Here is a 25,298-nt window from a genome sequence, read left to right on the forward strand (position 1 = left end):
CATGCGAACACTGCATTCACTGGGCACATATCAGTATCTGGGCGAACAATAAGCAATTATATTACAAAGGAGAATCACGCTTTTAATTGCGTGTCATCCTTCAGGTTATCCTTGGCTAAGATGAAAACAGATGAAAACGGTCATATGCTGTGATACAATGTCGACATCATGAAAGTGAGTCTAAGGCACATTGACATGTAATGCTTCTGAAAGGTATATTGACATTCTGACAACTTCATCGGAGCAATTGACGCTAAATTTCACTATACTATTTAATACATATCACTTGCATTTAATTTTATTGTGACAAAATCAAGCAATGTACAAATTCATCTCTTCCATAAATATCCTTCTGAGTTCAGTGGTATCATAAGCTCCCTCAAGCATTGTGGCCTTTGAGCAGTAGACTGCAGTGGTTCAAGAAGGCACCACCACCTTCCCAAGGGCAACTAGAGATGGGCAATAAATGCTGGCCAGCCAGCGACATCCGTAACCCACAAATAAGTAAAAGAAAATCGCCACAATGTGCAACCGTGTAAGAAACAGGAGTGTGGCGTATAGCCCCTAAAGGCTGTTTGTTAATTTAAAAAATTTTAGTCAAACTTCTGCCAAGTTTCCTACCTTATTCACATACCTTTTGATTCTCTCAGTGTCTAAGAATTTATTGATCATATTCTTGACTGTGCTCAATGATTATATATTAACAACACTCGAGGATAGAGTATTCCAAAGGTTTGTATCCTTTAAAGTAAAGAAATTGTTCCTAATCACAGTTCAGAATGGCTGTTCCCTTCTGCCCTTGATGTAAGACAATGACTCTCCATCCAGAAGTAACAATCTCTCAGCATATGTCCTGTCAAGTTGTCCAAACATTTAATACAATTCACTGACATCATCTTTCATCTTTGTAAATTCCATTATTCCAAAAAGTGGCTGCCCTCTCATCACAGGAATTAATCTAATGAAGTTTTGCTGTGCGCTCTCTAAAGCAAGAATGTTGTTTCTTTGATAGAGACCAAAATTGTTCATTGGGTTCTTGATATGTTTTTAGAAAAACCCCATGTAAGGTTCTACTGAAAATGCTTGGATAAAGCAGGGGAAGTAATGGTCTACCAGTATTATCACCAGATCTATTAATGTGGGAACTCAAATAATGACCTGGGGACTAGGGTTCAAGTCCCACATGTGTCGGATGATCAAGTTTGAATTCAATAAAAGCCTGGAATTAGAAGTAATGAAGTCCATCAGTGGAGGAAAACAAGCATTTGTTTCAGTAATGACGTTTAGGGAAGGTAACTGCTATCCTTATCTTGTTTGGCCAGCAATTGATTCCAAAACCACAGCAATGGAATTCTAACTGCCCACATGCAATTGGGGATGGGTAATAAATGGTGGCCCAGCCAGCAATGGTCACATCCTGTAAATGAATAACAGAAAGCCTGCTATTTATATTTGTAATCACTTGTTCAACTTACATTTCAAAATTATGATTTGTATAGAAGGACTTCCGATTTCTTCTGAATATCAACATTTATTAGTTTCACATTTTTTAAAAATTCTGCTTTTTGATGCTTCTTCCCAAAGCAGATAATTTCACACTTCCTCACATTATACTGTTATTTGATCACATCTTTAATCTATATCCCATCGCAGTCTCTTTGAAACCTCCTCACAGCTTTTTAAAAATTGTTTTACAGAACATGTGTGCTTCTGACTAGGCCAGCATTTGTTCCCTATTACTGACTGTCATTGACAAATGTCAATGAGGTGCAAGCTGCTTTCTTGAATCATTTCAGTCCATCTGGTGTAGATATACCCAGAGTGCGTTTAGGAAAGGAGCTCCAGGATTTTGACCAAGTCACAGTGAAGGAATAGCGATATAGTACAATGTCAATTTCACCAGTTTCCTCACCTCGTCTCCCCCCACCTCATCCGAGATCCAACCCTCAAACTCGGCACTGCCCTATTGAACTGCCCTACCTATCCATCTTCCTTCTCACCTATCCACTCTACCCTCCCCTATGGTCTCCAGCCACCCCGCACCTGCATCTACCTATCGCCTTCTTAGCAACCTTCACCCCAGCCCCACCCACACCCTTGTATTTATATCTCAGCTTCGCAGCTCCCTTATGTCCCAACATTCCCGACAGAGTGCTATAGCCCGAAATAGTGATTCTCCTGCTGGTCGGCTGCTGCCTGACCTCCTGTGCTTTCCCAGCACCACACTTTTCAACTGTGATCTCCAGCATCTGCAGTACTTCCTTTCTCCAACTCAGGATACTGTATGGCTAGAGGAATGATCTTTCACATGATGATGTTCACATGCATTGGCTACACTCATCCTTCCAAGCGGTGAAAGGCACATATTTCAAACATGTTGTCAGCACATTGAGTAGACCCAGCGTGGATACATGATGGCATTATCAGAGGAGCGTTTGAGTGCCCAGCGGCTTCTGCATTAGTGAGGCAGTCCCAGCACGGACTCACAGCTGCTGCTACAGAGGTGAGTTTAGGATCCTGGTGATGTCTGCCTCCATTATTGGGATGGACACAGATTCATGGAGGTGGTAGCAGAGATGGGTTTGGGCCCAGCACAAGATCCAGTGGCATCACTGCATCGATGAGGTGAGTCCAAAGTGCACTGAAGGCAGTGGTAGAGTTGATTTGGGGCCAGTACAGTATCCTGCAGCATTGGTGACATTTTCATTGGTGCAGTCCAGTGAGAACCCATTGTGGCGAGGGCGTCAGTGGTGGTGAGATGACACCAAAGAGTGGCAACTTTTGTTCCATCAGCAGCAGTGCAGTGAAGGGGACTTGTGCCTGGCCACCAGACCAATGATCCATGATGGAGCACTTAAGATGCACTGTAAAGTTGGACACTTTCTTTATTTCTTCATTTTTCAGCATTTATATTCTACATTTTGTTTATTTTTCTATGTTTTAGGATGGCACTGGAGACTGGCGACACTTCAACAGTTTTATCTATATTTTGTAAGATATACATGATAATAAATAAATCAAATCAAAGGAGCCTTGGTGAACAGATGGTACACACAAATGACATTGTGTATTGATGGTGGAGAAAGTGAATGTTTTCTCCACTGCTAACTTCCCCGTCCAGCCTTTTAACATTGGCCAATTGTAGACATTCACATCTCAACCATTTTATTTTGACAGGATGTGGGGTCACTGTTCAGGCCAGCATTTATTGCTCATTTTAATCAGCTTCGAGGAGATGGTCATGAGCTCCCTTCCTGAACTGTTGCAGTTTCTGAGGTGAAAGTACACCCTCAGTGCTGTTGGAAAGAGAATTCCAGAATTTTGACTCAGTGACAATAATTTCAAGTCAAGATGGTGTGTGACTTGGAGAGGAAATTGCAGATTGTGGTGTCCCCATGTATCTGCTACTAAATGGTAAAGGTCAGAGGTTTGAAAGGTTCTGTTGAAGAATCTTTGTAAATCATTGCAGTTCATCCTGCGAAAGTTACACACTGCTGCACTGCGCACTGATGGTGGATGGAGTCAATGTTGTAGTTGGTGGTCGGGATGCCAATCAAGTGGGCTGATTTGACCTCAATAGCTTCAAACACCTTGAGCAAAGTTGGACCTGCATCCATCCAAATAAGTAGAGAGTATTCCATCACACTGCTGACTTGTGCCTTGCAGATGGGAACAAGCATTTGGGAGTAGGTGAGCTTCATACCACAGAGTTTCTAGACTTATTTTGTTCTTGTAGCCAAAGTATTTATATGGCTGGTCCAGTTCAGTTTCTGATCAATAGTAACCTGCAGGGTGTTGATAGATGGTAAACTGGTGATGTTAGTGCCACTGAATGTCAAGGGGAGATAGTTAGATTCTTTCTTGTTTGAGAAAGTTATTGCCTGTTAATTGTGTGCTATGAATGTTACTTGCCACTTGGATGTCACCAATGTGATTTTGAACATTGATGTTGATACCCTGACTTAATGGTAATAGTAGAGCAGGGAATATCCCAGGCCATGAGGTTACAGATAGAAGATGAATACAATTCTACTGTTACCAATGGTCGGCAGCACCTTATGAATGCACAGTCTTGAGTTGTAAGATTTGTTCAAATTCTCTTGCACTTAACAAGGGATAGAGTTACACAATATGATGGAGTGTATCCTCAAAGTGAAGATAATTATCAAATGTAAATAGCTTTGGCCTATGTACTGATCCATGCAACAATCTTTTGAGTTATATCTTACAATCCATTTTTAATATATTACTCCCAGTCCCATGAGTCCTAGGCTTCCTTCTGGCATTTAATCCCTGGATGACATTTCTTGGAATTTTTATGATCCCAGTATTTTCATTGGACAAATCAGATCCCTGACTGAAATTTGGCTTGATTGATCATATTTTGTTTTTGTTTAATTTTAGTGATGTGGTCTGTCACTGAAATATAAACATGCAATGCTGAAGATTTTGTTTCATCATTAAAACTGAACTTAATTACACAAAAGAAAGGAAGATAAAATATAATAACCCATAATAACTCAAACCATTTTCATATAACACAAATTTAACAGTTTTAAAACATGTGGAAAAAACTATCTTCCCAAAAGAATCCCTTTATAGTACTCAGACTAGAGAGAATTCCCTTCTCTGTCTTCTCTACAGGACTGTGGCTTCAACTGCCAGTTTTGATAAACTGATAGGCTCTTCTAGGAACCTTTGTATAACTGAGGTTGGCCTTTCTCCGCTTTAATTAAAATCCTTTATGGTTTTACCAAAAACAATTCTGGTCTGGAACCTTTACTAAATTCCTTTACTGATATAACCTTTTAACAATTCTAAACTATCTTCTGACGTTTTCGTGAGAAACTGCTTAACACATTAAACTTCAGTCAAAAATTCTAAATAAAGCATTTTCACTCCCCAAGCTATGGGTGTTTATGATTAATTATAAAACAGCACAAACTCTATCTAATCATACTATGATCTTTTAAGTACTGTACCCTGTTGTCACTTCCCTTATAACAAATTCTAACATTTTCGCTACTACTGATATTAGGACTAACTGTGGTATGGTTTGCTTTTTCTTTCTTCCCCTCTTATATATCACAGTTACGTTTGCTACTGCCCAACTCGTAGGGACAATTCAAGAACCTAGAGAATTCAGGAAGATCAAGACTGATGCAGGCATCCAGGATGAAGGCTGTTGTGACTCATTTGAAAAAGCATGTTCATCCTCAAGTCCTGTTAATCATGAAACCAAAAGAGAAAATGCTGTAAGGAGAGAAAAGAGTTGCTGTTTCAAGTCTAACTGACCTTTTGTCAAAGCAGTTTGACAAAGGGTCAGTTAGACTCAAAACGTCAGCTCTTTTCTCTCCTTACAGATGCTGCCAGACCTGCTGAGATTTTCCAGCATTTTCTCTTTTGGTTTCAGATCCCAGCATCCGCAGTAATTTGCTTTTATTCCGTTAATCATAGGTGTGTATTAATGATTCAGTGAAAGTATGCAAAGACCTCCATTTACTTGTCAGTTGAAATCACATTAACTGAAAACACTGACCAGGTTCCTGTACTTAATATGAACTAAACAGTTATGAACTATCAACATATAGATCTACTAACTAAAATTCTAAACTCTTTTAAAATGCCTGTGACAGATATAGATAGACACAGATAAACAAAGAAAATATGCTGGTCTTATGGATGAAGGGGAAAACAAAATTGGGAAACAAAGTTCATTACCACCAATTCACAGGCTTCTTTGATATGTGCCTTTTGGCTTGCCAGGACTTTATGTTCTTCAATCTCTTCTCTCCAGGTTCTTTCATATCTTTATAGAAGCATAGGGCAATTTGCATTTTAATTACTAAGTCTGTTAGTTACTGGTTAAAGGAAATAGCTTACAGGAACTGGTGGGAAAAACTATCTGGCTTTCTTCTAGCTTTAGGGAGAGGCACATGCCCACAATCTGCCCTTACAGCAGTCATAGAGCTGCACAGCATGGAAACAGAGCCCTTGGTTCAACTCGTCCATGCTACCAGATATCCCAAGTTAATCTAGTCCCATTTGCCAGCATTTGGCCATATCCCTCTAACCCTTCCTGTTTATGTACCAATCCTTTAAAATTTTATCATTGCACCAGTCCATATAGGCGTCTCCATCTATTTTTATCACTCGACATCCACATGGGTTGTTTTGATGACGTCAGTAAACTTGATTCACTTTATGCGGCATTATAAAAGAGAAGACTACAGCATAAAAGCCTTAATAACGTCCCAGCTGCAGTATTAAAACTTGTGCAAAACTATCTATTTTACTAGCCAACCCTAAGTAAGTAAAGGCCACCAAACAATGTGGATTATCATTTATCCATAAATTGAACAGAGCCAATTATCATCACATCAGCTTCCTTTCAAACACCAATTAAAGAGTAAGAACCCTCAGTTTTGAAACTAAGCAATGCCTGTAGCATGCATGTGGAGAAATATTAAATACAATTAAAAGACAAAGATAAATGAATTATTTCCAACTATCAAGCCTGAAATTAATTGGACTATAACAGCCTTAAAATAGTGTCGGTAAGCTTATCGCCATAGTAACACTGCTGATGATCTGGTTGTTAATCAAAGACAGCCTACAACTGGCCATCCAAAGTGCTTTACTATTTTAGTCGAATGCAGAAGTTCGAATCCTTTAAAAGGAAAAGAGATTTGGGGTTGTAGTTGCATTTTAATTGACTAAAACCATAATAAAAGAAAAAGTTTATGTAATACTAAATATAAAAGTTATGATTCACTGTGGTAAAGATAGGTTTAACTGAGGTATTCAAGATGGCATTAGGTGATTATTTTAATCAAAACTGTGTGTTGGGTTATTAGGAAAAAACACTAACACATGATGCTCATTCAGAGAACAGACTTGATGGGCCAAATGGCTTCCTTTCATAACAATTCTGTGATTTTGTAATGGTGAATCCATATAAAACAACAATAATGTTATTTTCAGTGTACTGTGTGCAATTCTAGGCTCTATATTGTAGGACAAATATGCAACAGTAAAGAACCACTGTGGATTTTAGGGCGGCACGGTGGCACAGTGGCTAGCACTGCTGCCTCACAGCGCCAGAGACCCGGGTTCAATTCCTGCCTCAGGCGACTGACTGTGTGGAGTTTGCACGTTCTCCCTGTATCTGTGTGGGTTTCCTCCGGGTGCTCCAGTTTCTTCCCACAGTCTAAAGATGTGCAGGTCAGGTGAATTGGCCATGCTAAATTGCCCGTAGTGTTAGGTAAGGGGTAGATGTAGATGTATGGGTGGGTTACGCTTCGGCGGGGCGGTGTGGACTTGTTGGGCCGAAGGGCCTGTTTCCACACTGTAAGTAATCTAATTTAGTAAGATGATGCTGAGGCAGGCTTGAAAAATTGTGACTGTACATTTCATGCACAGAGAAAAAGAAATTCTCTTTTACACACTCGCAATCGTTTGCAAAATACCTTTTCATGATTGAAACAGACATCATTTCAAGAAGGTCGAAAGCTAAAACAAGACAGTATATTGAAGCATATGGGAAGAAAACTGACAAATATAATAGCGCTATATTATATAGAGGATAAGTTCCTACATAACCTGGTTGAGCTGAATAGCCTTTTTCCATTTTGGTGATTATTATCAAATTCACAACAGAGAAAGCAGTATCTCAAGGAATAGCAATTTAGAGGTCATGTTATAGTCTTCATATGTCCTTTTTTTCTTTTCACTCATGGAACATGTGCATCACTGGCTTACCAGCATTTAATGCTCACCTCTATTTTTCTTTGTGAAAGTGCTGCTTTTTTGAACTGCCACAATCCATGTGCTGTAGATAGACCCACAATGCCCTTAGGGAGCAATTTACATCAGCAGTGAAGGAACTGTGATGTATTTCCAAGTCAAAATGATGAGCGGTTTTGACGAGTACTTGAAGTGGTGTTCCCATGTATCTGCTGCCCTTGCCCTTTAAGATAATACAATAAGCTTCAATCTGCAATTTGAGAGGGAGTGGGTACAATCTGAAGTGACAATATTTCAGTTGAATAAAGGGAAATATGGAGCTATGAGGGAGCAACTGGCCAAAGTTCAATGGTTCAATACCTTAACAGGGAAGACCGTGGAGGAACAATGGCGGATATTTCTGTGTATAATGCAGAAGATGCAGGATCAGTTCATTCCTAAAAGGAAGAAAGATCCCAGGAGGAGACATGGGCGGCCGTGGCTGACAAGGGAAGTAAAGAAACATATAAGGTTAAAAGAGAAAAAGTATAACTTAGCGAAGATAAGCGGGAAAACGGAGGACTGGGAAGCTTTTAAAGAACAACAGAGGATTAGTAAGAAGGAAATACGCAGAGAAAAAATGAGGTACGAAGGTAAACTGGCCAAGAATATAAAGGAGGATAGTAAAAGCTTTTTTAGGTATGTCCAAGGCAAAAAAATGGTTAGGACAAAAATTGGGCCCTTGAAGACAGAAGCAGGGGAATATATTACTGGGAACGAAGAAATGGCAGAGGAATTAAATGGGTACTTCAGATCTGTGTTCACTGGGGAAGACACAAGCAATCTCCCTGAGGTAACAGTGGCTGAAGGACCTGAACTTAAGGGAATTTCTATTTGCCAGGATTTGGTGTTGGAGAGACTGTTAGGTCTGAAGGTTGATAAGTCTCCGGGACCTGATGGCCTGCATCCCACGGTACTGAAGGAGGTGGCTCGGGAAATCGTGGATGCGCTGGTGATTATTTTCCAGAGTTCAATAGAATCGGGGTTGGTTCCTGAGGATTGGAGGGCGGCTAATGTTGTGCCACTTTTTAAGAAGGGTGGGCGGGAGAAAGCAGGAAATTATAGACCAGTTAGTCTGACCTCAGTGGTGGGAAAGATGCTGGAGTCTATTATAAAGGATGAAATTACGGCACATCTGGATAATAGTAACAGGATAGGACAGAGTCAGCATGGATTTATGAAGGGGAAATCATGCTTGACTAATCTTCTTGAATTTTTTGAGGATGTAACTCGGAAGATGGACGAGGGAGATCCAGTGGATGTAGTGTACCTGGACTTTCAGAAAGCTTTTGATAAAGTCCCACACAAGAGGTTAGTGAGTAAAATTAGGGCGCACGGGATTGGGGGCAAAGTACTAGATTGGATAGAGAAATGGTTGGCTAATAGGAAACAAAGGGTAGTGATTAACGGCTCCATTTCGAAATGGCAGGCAGTGACCAGTGGGGTACCGCAGGGATCCGTGCTGGGACCGCAGCTTTTTACAATATATGTAAATGATATAGAAGATGGTATCAGCAATAACATTAGCAAATTTGCTGATGACACAAAGCTAGGTGGTAGGGTGAAATGTGATGAGGATGTTAGGGGATTACAGGGTGACCTGGACAAGTTAGGTGAGTGGGCAGATGCATGGCAGATGCAGTTTAATGTGGATAAATGTCTGGTTATCCACTTTGGTGGCAAGAACAGGAAGGCAGATTACTACCTCAATGGTATCAAATTAGGTAAAGATGCTGTTCAGAGAGATCTGGGTGTTCTTGTCCACCAGTCAATGAAGGCAAGCATGCAGGTACAGCAGGTCGTGAAGAAGGCTAATAGCATGCTGGCCTTCATAACAAGAGGGATTGAGTATAGAAGCAAAGAGGTGCTTCTGCAGCTGTACAGGGCCCTGGTGAGACCACACCTGGAGTACTGTGTACAGTTCTGGTCTCCAAATTTGAGGAAAGACATTCTGGCTATTGAGGGAGTGCAGCGTAGGTTCACGAGGTCAATTCCTGGAATGGCAGGATTGCCTTACACGGAAAGACTGAAGCGACTGGGCTTGTATACCCTTGAGTTTAGAAGACTGAGAGGGGATCTGATTGAAACGTATAGGATTATGAAAGGACTGGACACTCTGGCAGGAGGGAACATATTTCCGTTGATGGGGGAGTGCCGAACCAGAGGACACAACTTAAAAATACGGGGTAGACCATTTAGGACAGAGATGAGGAGAAACTACTTCACCCAGAGAGTGGTGGCTGTGTGGAATGCTCTGCCCCAGAGGGCAGTGGAGGCCCAGTCTCTGGATTCTTTTAAGAAAGAATTGGATAGAGCTCTTAAAGATAGTGGTGGTAGATGGTAAATATTCAGCATGGAGTCCAGTTACAAGTGGAGTTCCACAGGGATCAGTTCTGGGTCCTCTGCTGTTTGTAATTTTTATTAATGACTTAGATGAGGGAGTCGAAGGGTGGGTCAGTAAATTTGCAGATGATACAAAGATAGGTGGAGTCGTGGACAGTGAGGAGGGCTGTTGTCGGCTGCAGAGGGACTTAGATATGATGCAGAGCTGGGCTGAGGAGTGGCAGATGGAGTTCAACCCTGCCAAGTGTGAGGTTGTCCATTTTGGAAGAACAAATAAGAATGCGGAATACAGGGTTAATGGTAGGGTTCTTGGTCAGGTGGAGGAACAGAGGGATCTTGGGGTCTATGTACATAGATCTTTGAAGGTTGCCACTCAGGTGGATAGAGTTTGTAAGAAGGCCTATGGAGTATTATCGTTCATTAGCAGAGGGATTGAATTCAAGAGTCGTGAGGTGATGTTGCAGCTGTACAGGACTTTGGTTAGGCCACATTTGGAGTACTGTGTGCAGTTCTGGTCGCCTCACTTTAGGAAAGATGTGGAAGCTTTGGAGAGGGTGCAGAGAAGATTTACCAGGATGTTGCCTGGAATGGAGAGTAGGTCGTACGAGGATAGGTTGAGAGTTCTCGGCCTTTTCTCGTTGGAACGGCGAAGGATGAGGGGTGACTTGATAGAGGTTTATAAGATGATCAGAGGAATAGATAGAGTAGACAGTCAGAAACTTTTTCCCCGGGTACAACAGAGTGTTACAAGGGGACATAAATTTAAGGTGAAGGGTGGAAGGTATAGGGGAGATGTCAGGGGTGGGTTCTTTACCCAGAGAGTGGTGGGGGCATGGAATGCGCTGCCCGTGGGAGTGGTAGAGTCAGATTCATTGGCGACCTTTAAGCGGCATTTGGATAGGTACATGGATGGGTGCTTAATCTAGGATAGAAGTTCGGCACAACATCGTGGGCCGAAGGGCCTGTTCTGTGCTGTATTGTTCTATGTTCTATGTTCTATAGTGGAGTCAAGGGGTATGGAGATAAGGCTGGAACAGGATACTGATTAGGAATGATCAGCCATGATCATATTGAATGGCAGTGCAGGCTCGAAGGGCAGAATGGCCTACTCCTGCATCTATTGTCTATTGTCTATTGTCTATTGTCTATTGTCATATAAGTAGTCATGGAAGGTACTGTCTCTATGGAAGAATGAGCAACTTTATGGTACTAAAGCTCAACTATAATAAGCTGAATTAGACTAACATCTCTCCTGAAAAACCTTTTGTCAAAGCATATCGTGTTAAATCGTGTAAGATAAACTAGGCAAACTATGTGTATAGCTGCAGGAGATGGGGGAGATACTAAATAAGTATTTTGCATCAGTGTTTACTGTGGAGAAGGACATGGAAGATATAGAATGTGGGAAAATAGATGGTGACATCTTGAAAAATATCTATAATACAGAGGAGGAAATGCTGCTTGCCTTAAAACGCATAAAAGTGGATAATTCCCCAGGACCTGATCAGGTATACCCTAGAACTCTGTGGGAAGCTAGAGAAGTGATTGCTGGGTTTCTTACTGAAATATTTGTATCATCGATCATCACAGATGAGGTGCAGAAAGACTGGAGGTTGGCTAATATGGTGCCACTATTTAAGAAAGGTGGTAAGGAAAAGTCAGGGAACTATAGACCAGTGAGCCTGACATCGGTGGTGGACAAGTTTTTGGAGAGAATCCTGATGGACAGGATTTACATGTATTTGGAAAGGCAAGGACTGATTAGGATAGTCAACATGACTTTGTGTTTGGGAGATCATATCTCACTAACTTGATTGAGTTTTTTGAAGAGGTAACACAGAGGAGTGAAGAGGGCAGAGCGGTGGATGTGATCTAGATGGACTTCAGTAAGGCTTTCGACAAAGTTCCCCATGAGAGATTGGTTAGCAAGGTAAGATCTCATGGAATACAGGGAGAAGTAGCCATTTAGATACTGAACTGGCGCGAAGGTAGAAGACAGAGGGTGCTGGTGCTGTTTTCAGATTCTAGGCCTGTGACCAGTGGAGTGCCACAAGGATCGCTGCTGGGTCCGCTACTTTTCATCAGTTACATAAATGATTTGGATGTGAACATGGAGATAATAATTAGTAAGTTTGCAGATGGTCCCAAAATTGGAGGTGTCATGGACAGCAAAGAAGGTTACCTCAGAGTACAACGAGATCTTAATCAGCTGGGCCAATGGGCTGAGGAGTGGCAGATGGAGTTTAATTTAAATAAATGCGAGGTGCTACATTTTGGAAAATAAAATTAGAGTATGACTTATACACCTAATAGTAAGGTCCTAGGGAGTATTGCTGAACAAAGAGACCTTGGACTACAAGTTCATAGTTCCCTGAAAGTAGAGTCGCAGGTAGATAGGATAGTAAAGAAGGCATTTAGTATACTTTCCTTTATTGGTCAGAGCATTGAGTACAGGAGTTGAAAGGTCATGTTGCGACTGTACAGGACATTGGTTAGGCCACTGTTGGAATATTGCGTGCAATTCTGGTCTCCTTCCTATCGGAAAAATGTTGTGAAACTTGAAAGGGTTCAGAAAAGATTTACAAGGATGTTGCCAGGGTTGGAGGATTTGAGCTACAGGGAGATGCTGAACAGGCTGGGACTGTTTTCCCTGGAATGTCAAAGACCGAGGGGTGACCTTATAGAGGTTTATAAAATCTGAGGGACAGGAATAGGATAAATAGACAAAGTCTTTTCCCTGGGGTGGCGAAGTCCAGAAATAGAGGACATAGGTTTAGGGTGAGAGGAGAAAGATACAAAAGGGACCTAAGGGCCAACATTTTCACGTGGAGGGTGGTGCGCCTATGGAATGAGCTGCCAGAGGAAGTTGTGGAGATTGGTACAATTAAAAGGCATCTGCATTGGTATACGAATAGGAAGGGTTTAGAGGGATATGGGCCAAGTGCTGGCAAATGGAACTGGATTAGTTTAGATTATCTGGTCAGCATGGACAAGTTGGATTGAAGAGTCTGTTTCCGTGCTGTACATCTCTACAATTCTATGCCTCTAAATGAAATGTAATTAGTAATGGACTTCTGTGTTTATAAGTTCCAGCTCCTGAAAATTTTACTGTTCAGGAATGCTTAATACCCTGAAGCATTTTTCCAAAAGATACATAACCAACTAGAAAACTGATAAAGAGAAAGAGCTAAATGGGAGTTGTGAAAGTAACTCATCACAAATGATCAATCAATAGAAGTTATCAGTAAATAAAATTAAAGAAGTGAATCAGCCAAACCACTCGACAGTATGTGGGATTGGCACCCCCACCAATTTATGAAATATGATGGAAAAATCCAAAGCCTAATGGACACGAGTGCTGTAAATAAACCAACTCTCGATTCAAAATGTGCAGAGGCTGCCTCCATGGTGAGGGGAAGTGGGTTAGGGAAGGGTGAGAGTGTTAATCTCAGGTATGCAAATATCACAACAAAACTGATTATATTAAAACAGAATAGGATTTGAGACATCCTCACAACAATGACACAAGATAACCATCATCATATAATAAAACTAAGAAATGGAGGAAGCCATTGCAGCACGGTGGCTCAGTGGTTCGTACTGCTGCCTCACAGTGCTGGGGACCCAGGTTCAATTCCAGCCTCGGGTGACTGCGTTGAGTTTTCACATTCTACCTGTGTCTACATGGGTTTCTACTGGGTGCTCCAGTTTCCTCCACAGTCCAAAGATGTGGGAGGAAAGTCAGGTGAATTGGCCATGCCAAATTGCCCATAGTGAGATAAGTGTACAAGTAGGGCGATCGGTTACTCTTTGGGGGGTTGTTGTGGACCCGAAGGGCCTGTTTCTGCGCTGTAGGGAATCTAATAATAAAGAAATGACTGAAAAATAAATGTCACTCAATTTGAAAGAGAGAATCATATTGAATACAGATCAGCTTTGGAGCAAGGATTCCTCATCTTGAAGGAATTAATTGCTTTCAAGTTGTGGAAATAACATCGGCACTGTATATGTCTGTGAAGAAGAATCAAAGAGAGTGTTAAACAGTGACCATTGGCAGAATGGCCTCAGGAAGCATGTTTATGACATTTTAGTAGTGATCATCATAAGAAGGACAAGAGTAAAGGGTTTGGCACTGCTTTCAAGATGGAGCTTCAGAATTGGTCAGCCAGTAGTTCCCACCTGAAGGACTAACCGCATGCAGGTTTGTAAGTTATCAGCCAAATCCAAAAGATAATGGGGCTAAGACATTAGGGTAATTTCGAGGTGACAATCAAATTCAATGGGTTTGAGTCTGAATTAAGTACAGTTTGGGGCAGAAACATCGGTTTTGTCTGAGGTTTCTTGGCAAAAGTGTTTTTGCTAATAAATCATGTTAACTTTATGTGTTTTAGTTTTAAAGCTGAGGTTGAATCATGGAGGGATTTAAACTGGATGAACTGATTAAGGTGTTGTACCATTTAAAGCAGTTTAGAGGTTTTATATCAGTGTGTCAGGATGTATATTTTAATAAACAACAATATTGTAGTTGAGTCAGCCTTGTCTGTGTCCTTTATAAAATATAGTCAAAGAATCATTCTAAGGGAAAAGGAATGGAAACCAATTGGACATATGAAGTTAGAAAAATAAATGAATACCACCTTTTTCTTTTTCACTATATTTTCTAATGTAAAAAATAAAAGCATTTAAAGCTGATTTTTGTTTGGACAATTGGATACATAGGAAACCTCAGGCGAATTTGCTTGGAGAATGTCATTGGAAACTAAAAGCAAGGCATGGTAAGAGTTCTTCATCTGTGTGTTGGGAATAATCGGGTTATGTGATCCTGACCTAGATGTGTTTACTGCTAACAATAGGGTAGAATCTTATTCCGTAGTTTGAAAAAAGGAGGGGAGGAATTTTAGAAAATTACCCATCAAGTTGTTGAGCTGATTACTCTGCCTCTGAGTATTCTTGCTGGGTAAGGTCAGACTGACATGATTGACTTGCTTGGCATCAGTGGTTGACCATTGAGAATGTTGTAATTAGTGTCAATTAACTGTCAACCTACGGATCAATTAGTATTGCTGCCAGTACTTTCCTCACAGTGAGTCAGGGTCTCTGCAGAGGCCAGAAAGGCCTCCTTTAATTCTCCTCCCTCTCCTTCAGATACTGTGGGTGCCATAGGGAGTAGCCGTTCGTTTGGAGGAGTTTCTATTCTGCAATAATATCCTAGGAGCTGAAAGAACTGAGGATGCTGTAAATCAGAAACAAAAACAGAAGTTGCTGGAAAAGCTCAGCACGTCTGACAGAATCTGTGAAGAGTAATCAGAGTTAACTTTTCAGGTCACGAGGAAGGATCACCAGACCCGAAATGTTCACTCTGATTTCTCTGCACAAATGCTGTCAGATCTGATGAGCTTTTGCAGCAACCTCTGTTTTTGTTTCTAATATCCTGGAAGCTCTGGCTACAAGCAGTTATACCATTCCAAAAAATCTGTTCTTGGATGTCAGCATCACTGATTTGACCAGTATTTATTACCCATTCTTATTCCTTTTATGAACTCATCAAAAGAAGCCTCCACCGCAATGAGCCTTCATGATCTCCTACATAGATTGGCAATGCCCATCTCAGTTACTCAATGCCAACTGCCGACAGCCTTGAATATTCTGTATGGCCTTCTCACCTGTGGAGCCTATTCAGATGGGCAGAAGTTGCAATCAGATTGGTTGAGTGTTTGGGCAAAAATCTGACAGATGAAATATAATGTGGGAAATTATAAAGTTTTTTTTATTTCAGGAAGAATGAAAAACACAGAGTATGGCAAATGGAGAATGATTGTAGACATCCGATGTGAAGAGGAATTTAGGTGAATGAGTGACAGGAAATTCACCACCAGATACAACATGTATCAAGAAGGCTAATAGGATAACTAACTTCATTGTAAGAGGAATTGAACATAAAAATAATCATGTTATCATTAGTTATGCAAGACATTAGTGAGACTACATCCTGAGTACTGTGTGCAATTTTGGCCTCCTTATATAAGGAATGATATCAATGCATTAGTGGAAGTTCAGAGGAAGTTTATAAGATTGAAACATTGAGTGAGTGGATTGGCTTATAAGGATGTGTTGGACAGGTTGAATTTGTTTCCACTTGAAGTTTAGAAGAGTGAAGGGTGAAGAGTGACTTGATTGCGGTGTATAAGATCCTGATGTTTTTGACAACGTGGAAGTGGAACGGATATTTTATCATTTGGTGACTCAAGAACGAGGAGACACCGTTTTAACATTAGGGATCACCCTTTCAGGAAACTGATGAGGAGAATTTGTTTTCTCCCAGAGGGTTGTATGACTCTGGAACTCTCCTTTAAAAGATAGTGAATTCGAGGTCATTGAATATTGCTTCCCACTACTCCCCACCAACAAAGTGCAGAAGTAAATAACATTTTAATGATTAATTAAGGCAGCTTATGTATAAACTTGTTTGAGCACTTATTAATTTGATTTTCAATGCAGGTTAATAATTGTAATACTTTATCTGAGATGAAAAAGACTACAGAACTGATGGACTCCATTGAACAGCCAAAGTACAACCATACAAAATAGGAGAAGAAGTAGGCCATTTAGCCCCTTGACCCTGCTCTGCCATCTATAAGACGATGGATGACCTGTTTGTATATCAAATTGTGCATTCATTTCGACTCCTGTTGGTAGGGAGTAGTGGGAGGCAATAGTGGTAATTGGGCTGCAATGGAGGTTGTTCAGACATCTAGATAATAGATTAGCACTGAGGCAATTTTTCATTTTTCTTTCATATTTCCTGTTTTGTTTGACAAAATGTTGCTATGAATTACTTCATATGGCATTTTGGTGATTTTATTTCTGTTACAATCATGTATTTTCTGTTTATGCAGAGTCCCCATCATCCACCATTCAAATAGCAACAGTACCTGACAGTTATTTCAAATCTCTGATCAAAATATAAAGATCTCAGTCTGTACCAGTAGTCTTTAAATATTTTTGTAAAATATTTTTGGTTTTTATTTAAAAGTATAATTTAATAACAACTATGGGTATATTTAATTACTAATTCATGAACAATGTGGAATTATATGCTTTTATGCTTTTCCTGACTTTAATAGTTAACCATGAATGTGCAATTAATTATGTAAGCAAATGGCATTTTATCCTTTCCTGCGAGGGCTGAAGATTAAAAATAGGGAAGTCTTGTTGCAACTGAACAGGGTATTGGTGAGGCCACACTTTGAGCCCTGTATGCTGTTTTGGTCCCTGTATTTAAGAAAGGATATACTGGCATTGCAAGCAGTTCAAAAGAGATTCACCAGGCTGATTCCTGAAATGCAGGAGTCAACTCATCAAGAACAGTTAAACAGGTTGGGCCTTTATTCATTTAAAATTAGAAGAAAGAGGGGTGATCTTTTTGAACACAGAAGAATCTGAAGGGTCTTGACTGTGTAGACATTGACAAGATATTTCCATTCATGGGTGCCTCAAAGTAGGAAACATAGTAACAGAATAATGGAACATGCACTTAAAACTAAGATGCAAAGGAAGTTCTTCGCCTAGAAGGATAGTGAATGTCTTGAATTCTTTACCCTAGAGAATTGTGGAGACCCAATCCCTGAAGGAATTAAAGAAGACGTAGATGGATTTTAGAAATAAGGGCTATGAGGAGCTGACACAAAAGAGATGATACCTTGTGTTGGAATATTGTCTTCAATTCTGTTCTCCTTACTATAGGAAAGATGTTGTTAAACTTGAATGGACGCAGAAAAGATTTACAAGGATGTTGCTGAGGCTGGAGGGTTTGAGCAATAGGGAGAGACTAAGTAGGTTGGGGCTATTTTCTATGGAGCACCAGAGGCTGAGAGATGATGTGATAGAGGTTTATAAAATCATGAGGGGCATGAATAGGGTGAATAGCCAAGTTCTTTTTCCCAGGGTATGGGAGTCCAAAACTAGATGGAATAGATTTAAATTGAGAGATTAAAGACTTAAAAGTGACCTAAGGGGCAATGTTTTCATGTAGAAGCTGTTGCATGTATGGAATGAGCTGTCAGAGGAAATGGTGGATGCTGGCACAATTACAGCATTTAAAAGGCATCTGTACAGGTATATGAATAGGAAGAGTATAAAGGGATAAGGGCCAAATGCTGGCAAATGGGACTAGATTAATTTATGATATGGATAGGTTGGACCAAAGGGTCTGTCTCCATGCTGTTCAACTCTTTTACTCAATGACGCGATCTTAATAAAAGGTATAGCAGGCTTGATGGGTTGATTGTGCTGATCCTGCTCTTTCTCTCATTTTCTTATGATAGATTCCCATCTTAGAGACTTTCTTTGTATTAGGAATATACTTATTCTGAGTATTCCAATATATCCCTGTAAATTTCCATTATCGCTTCTTAATTGATCTATCATGTAGCTTAGTATCCCAGAACACTTCAGCTAGCTACAGTTTTCATGCCCACATAATTGGTTCTTACTTCAGTTTAAAACATTTCCTTACATCTTCTCCCTTTCATAATTTATATAAAATTCAATCATGTTATGGTCACTGCTACTGAGAGATCCCTTCACTTTGAGGTCATTAATTAAACCTGACATGTTACACAATACCAAATGCAGTATAACCTGCTGTCTAGTCTATTCCAGAATGTGCTATTCTATTAAACTATTTCAAAAGTATTCTTCTTCCAGACGTGAACTTCCAATTCATATGCCATATTTTATTAACAAGCACACAGTATTCTTTCTTGTATACTTCGTGTTAAAGTGTCATAGGGTCATAGAATCATCGAGATGTACAGCACGGAAACAGACCCTTTGGTTCAACTCATCCATGCCAACCAAATATCCTAACGTAATCTTGTCCCATTTGCAAATATTTGGCCTATATCCCTCAAAACCCTTCCTATACATATACTCACACAGATATCATTTCAATGCTGTAATTGTACCAGCCTCCACCACTTCCTCTGGCAGCTCATTCCATGCATACACCACCTTCTCTGTGAAAAAGTTAGCCTTTAGGTCCCCTTTAATTTCTATCCCCTCTCCCTCTCACCCTAAACCTACACCCTCTAGTTCGGGACTTCCCCACCCCAGGGAAAGACCTTGTTTATTTATCCTATCCATGTCCTTCATGATTTTATAAACCTCTATAAGGTCACTCTTCAGCCTCTGACACTCCAGGGAAAACAGCCCCTGCCTATTCAGCTTCTCCCTATACATCAAATCCTCAACCCTGGCAACATCCTTGTAAGTCTTTACTGAACCCTTCAAGTTTCACAACATCCTTCCAATAGGAAGGAGACCAGAACAGCATGCAATATTCCAAAAGTGGCCTTTCCAATGTCCTGTACAGATGCAACATGACCTCCCAACTCCTGTATGCAATACTCCAACCAATAAAGGAAAGCATACCAAATGCCTTCTTCACTATCCTATCTACATGTGACTCTACTTTCAATGAACTATGAACCTGCACTGCAAGGTCTCTTTGTTCAGCAACACTCTCTAGGACCTTACCATTAAGTGTATAAGTCCCACTCTGACTTGCTTTTCCAAAATACAGCACCTCACACTTATCTAAATTAAACTCCTTCTGTCACTCCTTAGCCCATTGGCCTATCTGATCAAGAGCCCATTGTACTCTGAGGTAACATTCTTGTAATTACTGTGAGGCAGCATGTCAATGACTTTCACTTGTGATTTTTCTCTCCTACTATTCCTCATCTTCACTCAATTAAATAAATGCTACATCCTTATCTCCTGATGTAAGGTCATCTCTCGCTATTGCACCAACACTATCTTTGATTAACAGTGCTACCCCTCTACTTAGCTTCAAAATTCCTCTTGAATGTCACATACCTTTCAATACATAGAATCCAATTGCTGTCACCATAAAGCAACATTCTCTGTAATGAATATTAGATGGTATTTATTTACTTCAATTCGCATTATCAATTAATTTATTTTGTTATATCTGCTTTTCACACTTAGATATAAAGTATTTAGTTTTATCTTTTTGTTAACTTTGTAGTATTTAGTTTTGATTTATTTTTGTTCTAAGGTTTATTTTCTCCGTCCCTTCCTGCCATCCTCTGACCCCCCTCCCCCCCCATTTCCTGTATTATTGTTTTGCTGCCTTGATGTACTGCGTGTACCCACATTGATTGCTTACACTCATTGTTTAGTTTCAGCCCTTATGTACTTCCCCAGATGGCTCCCTGGAACGCTAATCCCAGCAAGGTTCTTGTACACATCCTACCAATGATATGGTTCCACTTTCCCAGTACTGGTGCCAATGCCACACAAGGCAGAACCCATTTTTTTACAACAGTCATTGAGCTACGTATTCCAAACATCTTATGTGCTTTCTACCAATTTGGTTCTTGTATTAATCCAGAAATATTATCCTTGAGGTTCTGCATTTCAGTTTAGTTCCCAGATTCTCATACTGTCAAAACAGAATCTCTTTCCTAGTTATGATCCTTCACCTCTCATTCTAAGTTCCAACCCACACTAAGCAAATGTTCTGAAATCCAACAAAGCAACAAAATCTTCTGGAGTCACACCCTTGGCTGTACAGAAAGTTGCTAACCGGCTCACTATGCTATCATATACTACCACCACATTTGTACTACGTCCACTGGAGAGGCATCCAGAACAAGCCCCCGGTCATTTCATTTCTCATTTATACATGTGGCAGAATAACCGAATGCTTAGATCAAAGGCACTTAATCTTTCACTTAAAATGTGTCCACACAAAGTAGTTCTGTTGGAATCTTAAATTTTCCAGGAAAATATTCTTTTCTAATCAAGATATAAGGCATGCATATTGGTCTGTCCATTTAAAGGAAGAATCCCAAGAGCTCATTACATTTAGAATTTGCATGCCTTTTTGATGCTATTGTTTCTGACAGTTATTATTTGGGCTATAAGTTAGCTAAGATATTCTTCAGCAGCACATGAATAGGATTATCGTGAACACAACATGCTATATTTGCATAGTTGACAATATTGTGGTCTTTTGTGAAGAGGTAAAGCATGACCACAACTTTCACCTTCTGATGACTGCAACACAACAAGGAATTGTATTTGACAGCACAAAGTGCCCAGTCAACCCCTGTCAGATAAAGTTCTTTGGATCCATTTAGTCTGCCCATGAAGTTTGTTCTGATCCAAGTAAGTACTGAGAATGTTAAACAAATGCTGACCCCCTTAAGATAAAGAGGATTTGCAAAATTGCATGAGATTTTACAATTTAATCTCACTATATATTTTTAACTTCTCAGAAGTGTATCTCTGCCTGAGAGGTTTGTTCAAGATGGACATTCCCTGGTTTTGGCAAAATGACATATCTAACATGATGTGTCTTTGATTTGTCTCAAGCAAGTTTGTCATCCAGGAGAGTCATAGTTTCCAAACTGAATGCATCGCAGTAATGCATGAGCACATGTCTTTTGGAAGATACTAACTCTATTGCGTTTGACTCGAAAATATTGTTATCTGCACAAGCCAACTATTTCAAAACATAATGTGAAAATGTTGGCTCTGTTATTTGGAATCACACGTGCTTATTTAGCAACAAATTCATAGTTGATGCATGTCATAAGGCATTAACTTATCAAGGGTCAAGGACTTTGAAGTAAGAAATATAGGTACCAGGATCTAAAGCATAAATAGCCGACCTCAACCTCACAAATACTTGTGCTACATATTGATGCTCTCGACTATGAAGGTTTACACAAGGTTGATCAATTACAAAAACAGAAAATGCCGGAGAAAATTAGTAGGATTGGCAGCATCTATCAACAGAAATCAGAATTAACATTTCAAGTCCAAAGATTCTTCAGATGTGTCCCATCATTAATGCTGCTTTCTTTCCACAGATAACGTCACATCTGCTAAGTTTCAGATTTTCAGAATCCACAGTTCTTTGTTTCATTTTATTGATCTGATGAATTTTCATAGAATCCCTGTAGTGTGGGGAACAGGCCTTCGGCCCAACTAGTCTACAATGAACCTCCAAAGAGTAACCCACCCAGGCTCATTCCCCTATATTTAATCTGTAACAATGCACCTAATTCACACAGCCCTGGCACTATGGAAAATTTAGCATGGCCAATCCACCTAACCTACACATCTTTGAATTGTGGGAGGAAACCCATGCGGACACAGGGAGAATGTGCAAATTCCACACAGCCAGTTGCCCGAGGCTAGAATCGAACCCAGGTCCCTGGCTCTCTGAGGCAGCAGTGCTAAACACTGAGCCACTGTGCCACCCCCTGTTACACTTTAGCCAATGTGAGCAGATGCAATCGACAACTGCTGAATATGAATAAAGTTTTACAAAGGGTTTCTTAAATTTCAAAAAATACTTTATTTATAAAAATCTTTATATACATACATAGTCACTATGGCAGTTCAGTTCCATACAGTCTTTACATATGGAGAATAAAGCAAACCCAAGGCAATTTTTACTTATACCAGACTATATTTACATACATTTGAAGCACCGAGAGGGTCCAATAACTGGACAGACTCTTATTGTACTTTGGCCGAAAGACACTAGGTGGTGGTCTTTCCCCACTATGCCTTGGTAGCAGCTGCCCTAAGCTTTAATGCGTCCCTCAGCATGTAGTCCTGCACCTTGGAACGTGTCATTCTGCCACACTCGATCGAGGTCAACTCCTTGCTCTGGAAGACCAATAATGACCAAAGAGCGTTTTTCACCAAGATGATGGCCCTCCTTGTGCAGTTGATGTTTGTCTTGCTATGCATCCCAGGGAGCAGACTGTAGAGCATGGAGTCCTGAGTCACAGAGCTGTTCAGAACAAACCTTGAGAAAACTTCTCTCTCCAGACTTCCTTGCAAAGGATCATTGCCCAGGGACGGTCTGACTGCATTTGAAGAAGTACCTGAGAGAGGTTCTTCATTTTTGGCTATACAGATTCATATTTGTTCTCATGTCAAGCCATTTTCAAGGGGAAATACATCCTAATTCCCAAAGGATTATGCCAAGATATCATGCTGGGCTACATGAAGAACACATGGGTATTGAATACACACGGTTAGTAGCATGTAAACCTATGTGTGGGTCAAAGAAAATTAGGATATTCAACAGATCAAGAATGCATATAAGGCTGGCCAAGTGTATCACCCTACATTGGAAGGGGTAGTTACATCCGTACCTTGGAAGAAAATAGTGACAGATGCATTCACAGCTCAGCAAAGATTACATCCTTATGACAGATAATTTCCTTTAAATTCCCATTGTTCAATCACTTAGCAACATGATGAGTATCTCTGTTTTGTTTTGATTCACTCATGGACTGTGGACATCACTGCCTGGACCAGCATTTATTGCCTGACCCTAGTTGCCATTAATTCCAGATACTTATGATTTAAATTTGATTACTTGCCATGGCATTACCTCCCTAGTCACTATTGTTGGCATGATGAGTGTTATTTTCAGTTTACTCAGTATCTTTGATCACAAAGTGCAACAGTTCACTGGTATCTATTCAAAGAGATATGGACTAAGTGGCGAATCAATTTATAGTATGTTATCATCCCACTATCTACATTCAGACTGCATAACAGACAATATGGTGCATGTCAAATCAATGATAATAAAGTCTTAAGCAACAGAACAAGATTTTTAATTTGTGTTACTGCATTCTTGTGCAACATCAGTGGAGAAGGGATTTTTATCCCCAGAACTACTTATGCTCAGAGGCTGTAAGCAATTATCTAATCAGTTTGATACATAGGACATTCTCTTAAAGAGAGAGGACACTCAAAGAGGTGTACAATGTGCATGCAGTTAGAGAACAATTAAAATTGGACTTTAGGTAGAAATTGCAAGTTAGAAATGCAAATAATTGGAAACCAACAAAGGATTCCAGAATGTGTAACCAGCCATGATCACAGAAAGTAATTTCTGATGCTGGCGTTACATTGCTAAGGAACAAAAACCATCTTGGACCAAAGAATATGAGGAAGAACACTCCAATTTTGATGATTATGCAGTGATGCAGAGTGACAGGAATCAGCAGTGAGACAGTCAGGTTTTCAAGCAAGTTCAACAGAGAACACTGTCTACCTCTCCAGACAGTTATATGATTATAAAAACATAACAAATTGTCAAACCTCTGAAGTGTCATACTCAAGTTTGAAATACTGATTTTGTCAACTATATTTTAGATGTTTATATATTTATCAATTTGATAACATATACAATCATAGCATAAATTTTAAACTTTTCAAAAAGGGTATGTTGTGTTACATCTCATTGTTAGTATGTCAGTATAACTTTAAAAGACATGCTTATGATATCATCACTGTATTATATCATGTGACCAGAATGTTTCCTAAAGATCTAAGAGATCTGATCAGCATGGATGAATTGGACCAAAGAGGCCATTTCAATGCAGTACATCTCTATGACTCTATGAATGTTGGTCCATCTTAACTCAGATCTTGTGAAGCATGACACCCGATTGGAAACATGTTACTATGTTGTTTTTTGTTTATATTCATTCATTGTACATGTGTATGAGTGGGTATGGCATCATTTAGTCTATGTGTTGTGTTCAAAGCTGAGCACCATATTTGGAAAAAAGCTGTGAATTAAAGCAGGCAGAGGTTATTTATTTGAATGATACCAGGAATTAAAGACGTTAGTTTTGAGGAGAGATGAGAGAAATTGTTTTACATCTTCATGAATGATTGGTATGCTGTATATTGGCCTGAGTAATGCAAATGAAATGCTAATGGTGTAATTTGTATCAGTAAGACATTTGTAAAAAAAGTAAATGTGAAGTTAAACATTGTGAATTTGCATTACTATGTACGTGGAGAATTGAAATGCAAAACTCAGTTGGCCATGAAGAATTTTCTTCCAACATGTAATAAATTGATTAACTAATGTTAGTTATTAATTCACTAAGCAATTCTGTTGTTGCCCTTGAAACAAACCCCATGGAGTTAAATTTAAGACATTGACAATGGGAGAAATAGCAGCTGTTTGATTTCAGACACCACCTTAAACTGCCTCACTTATAACAGTGAATTAGTCTAAATTGTGAGAAAGGGAGAGATGAAGGTCACTTAGAGTGATAGCAAGAAAATTAAAAAAAGATAAATTACCCTAA

At 39.8% G+C, this 25,298-nt stretch overlaps 1 protein-coding gene across 1 annotated transcript in view; it reads left to right on the forward strand.

Annotated features, from left to right (window-relative positions):
* The first annotated feature begins 9 nt into the window (after positions 1–9).
* Positions 10–25,298, forward strand: part of leg1.1 (liver-enriched gene 1, tandem duplicate 1) — a 59,799-nt gene continuing 34,510 nt past the window's right edge. Inside the window, exon 1 of the mRNA XM_072549039.1 lies at positions 10–213. Coding sequence (XP_072405140.1) covers positions 201–213 — 13 coding nt within the window. The 5' untranslated portion in view covers positions 10–200. The remainder of the gene's footprint in view (positions 214–25,298) is intronic.

The sequence above is a fragment of the Chiloscyllium punctatum genome, chromosome 3, assembly GCF_047496795.1.
Source record: "Chiloscyllium punctatum isolate Juve2018m chromosome 3, sChiPun1.3, whole genome shotgun sequence".
Taxonomy (NCBI): domain Eukaryota; kingdom Metazoa; phylum Chordata; class Chondrichthyes; order Orectolobiformes; family Hemiscylliidae; genus Chiloscyllium; species Chiloscyllium punctatum.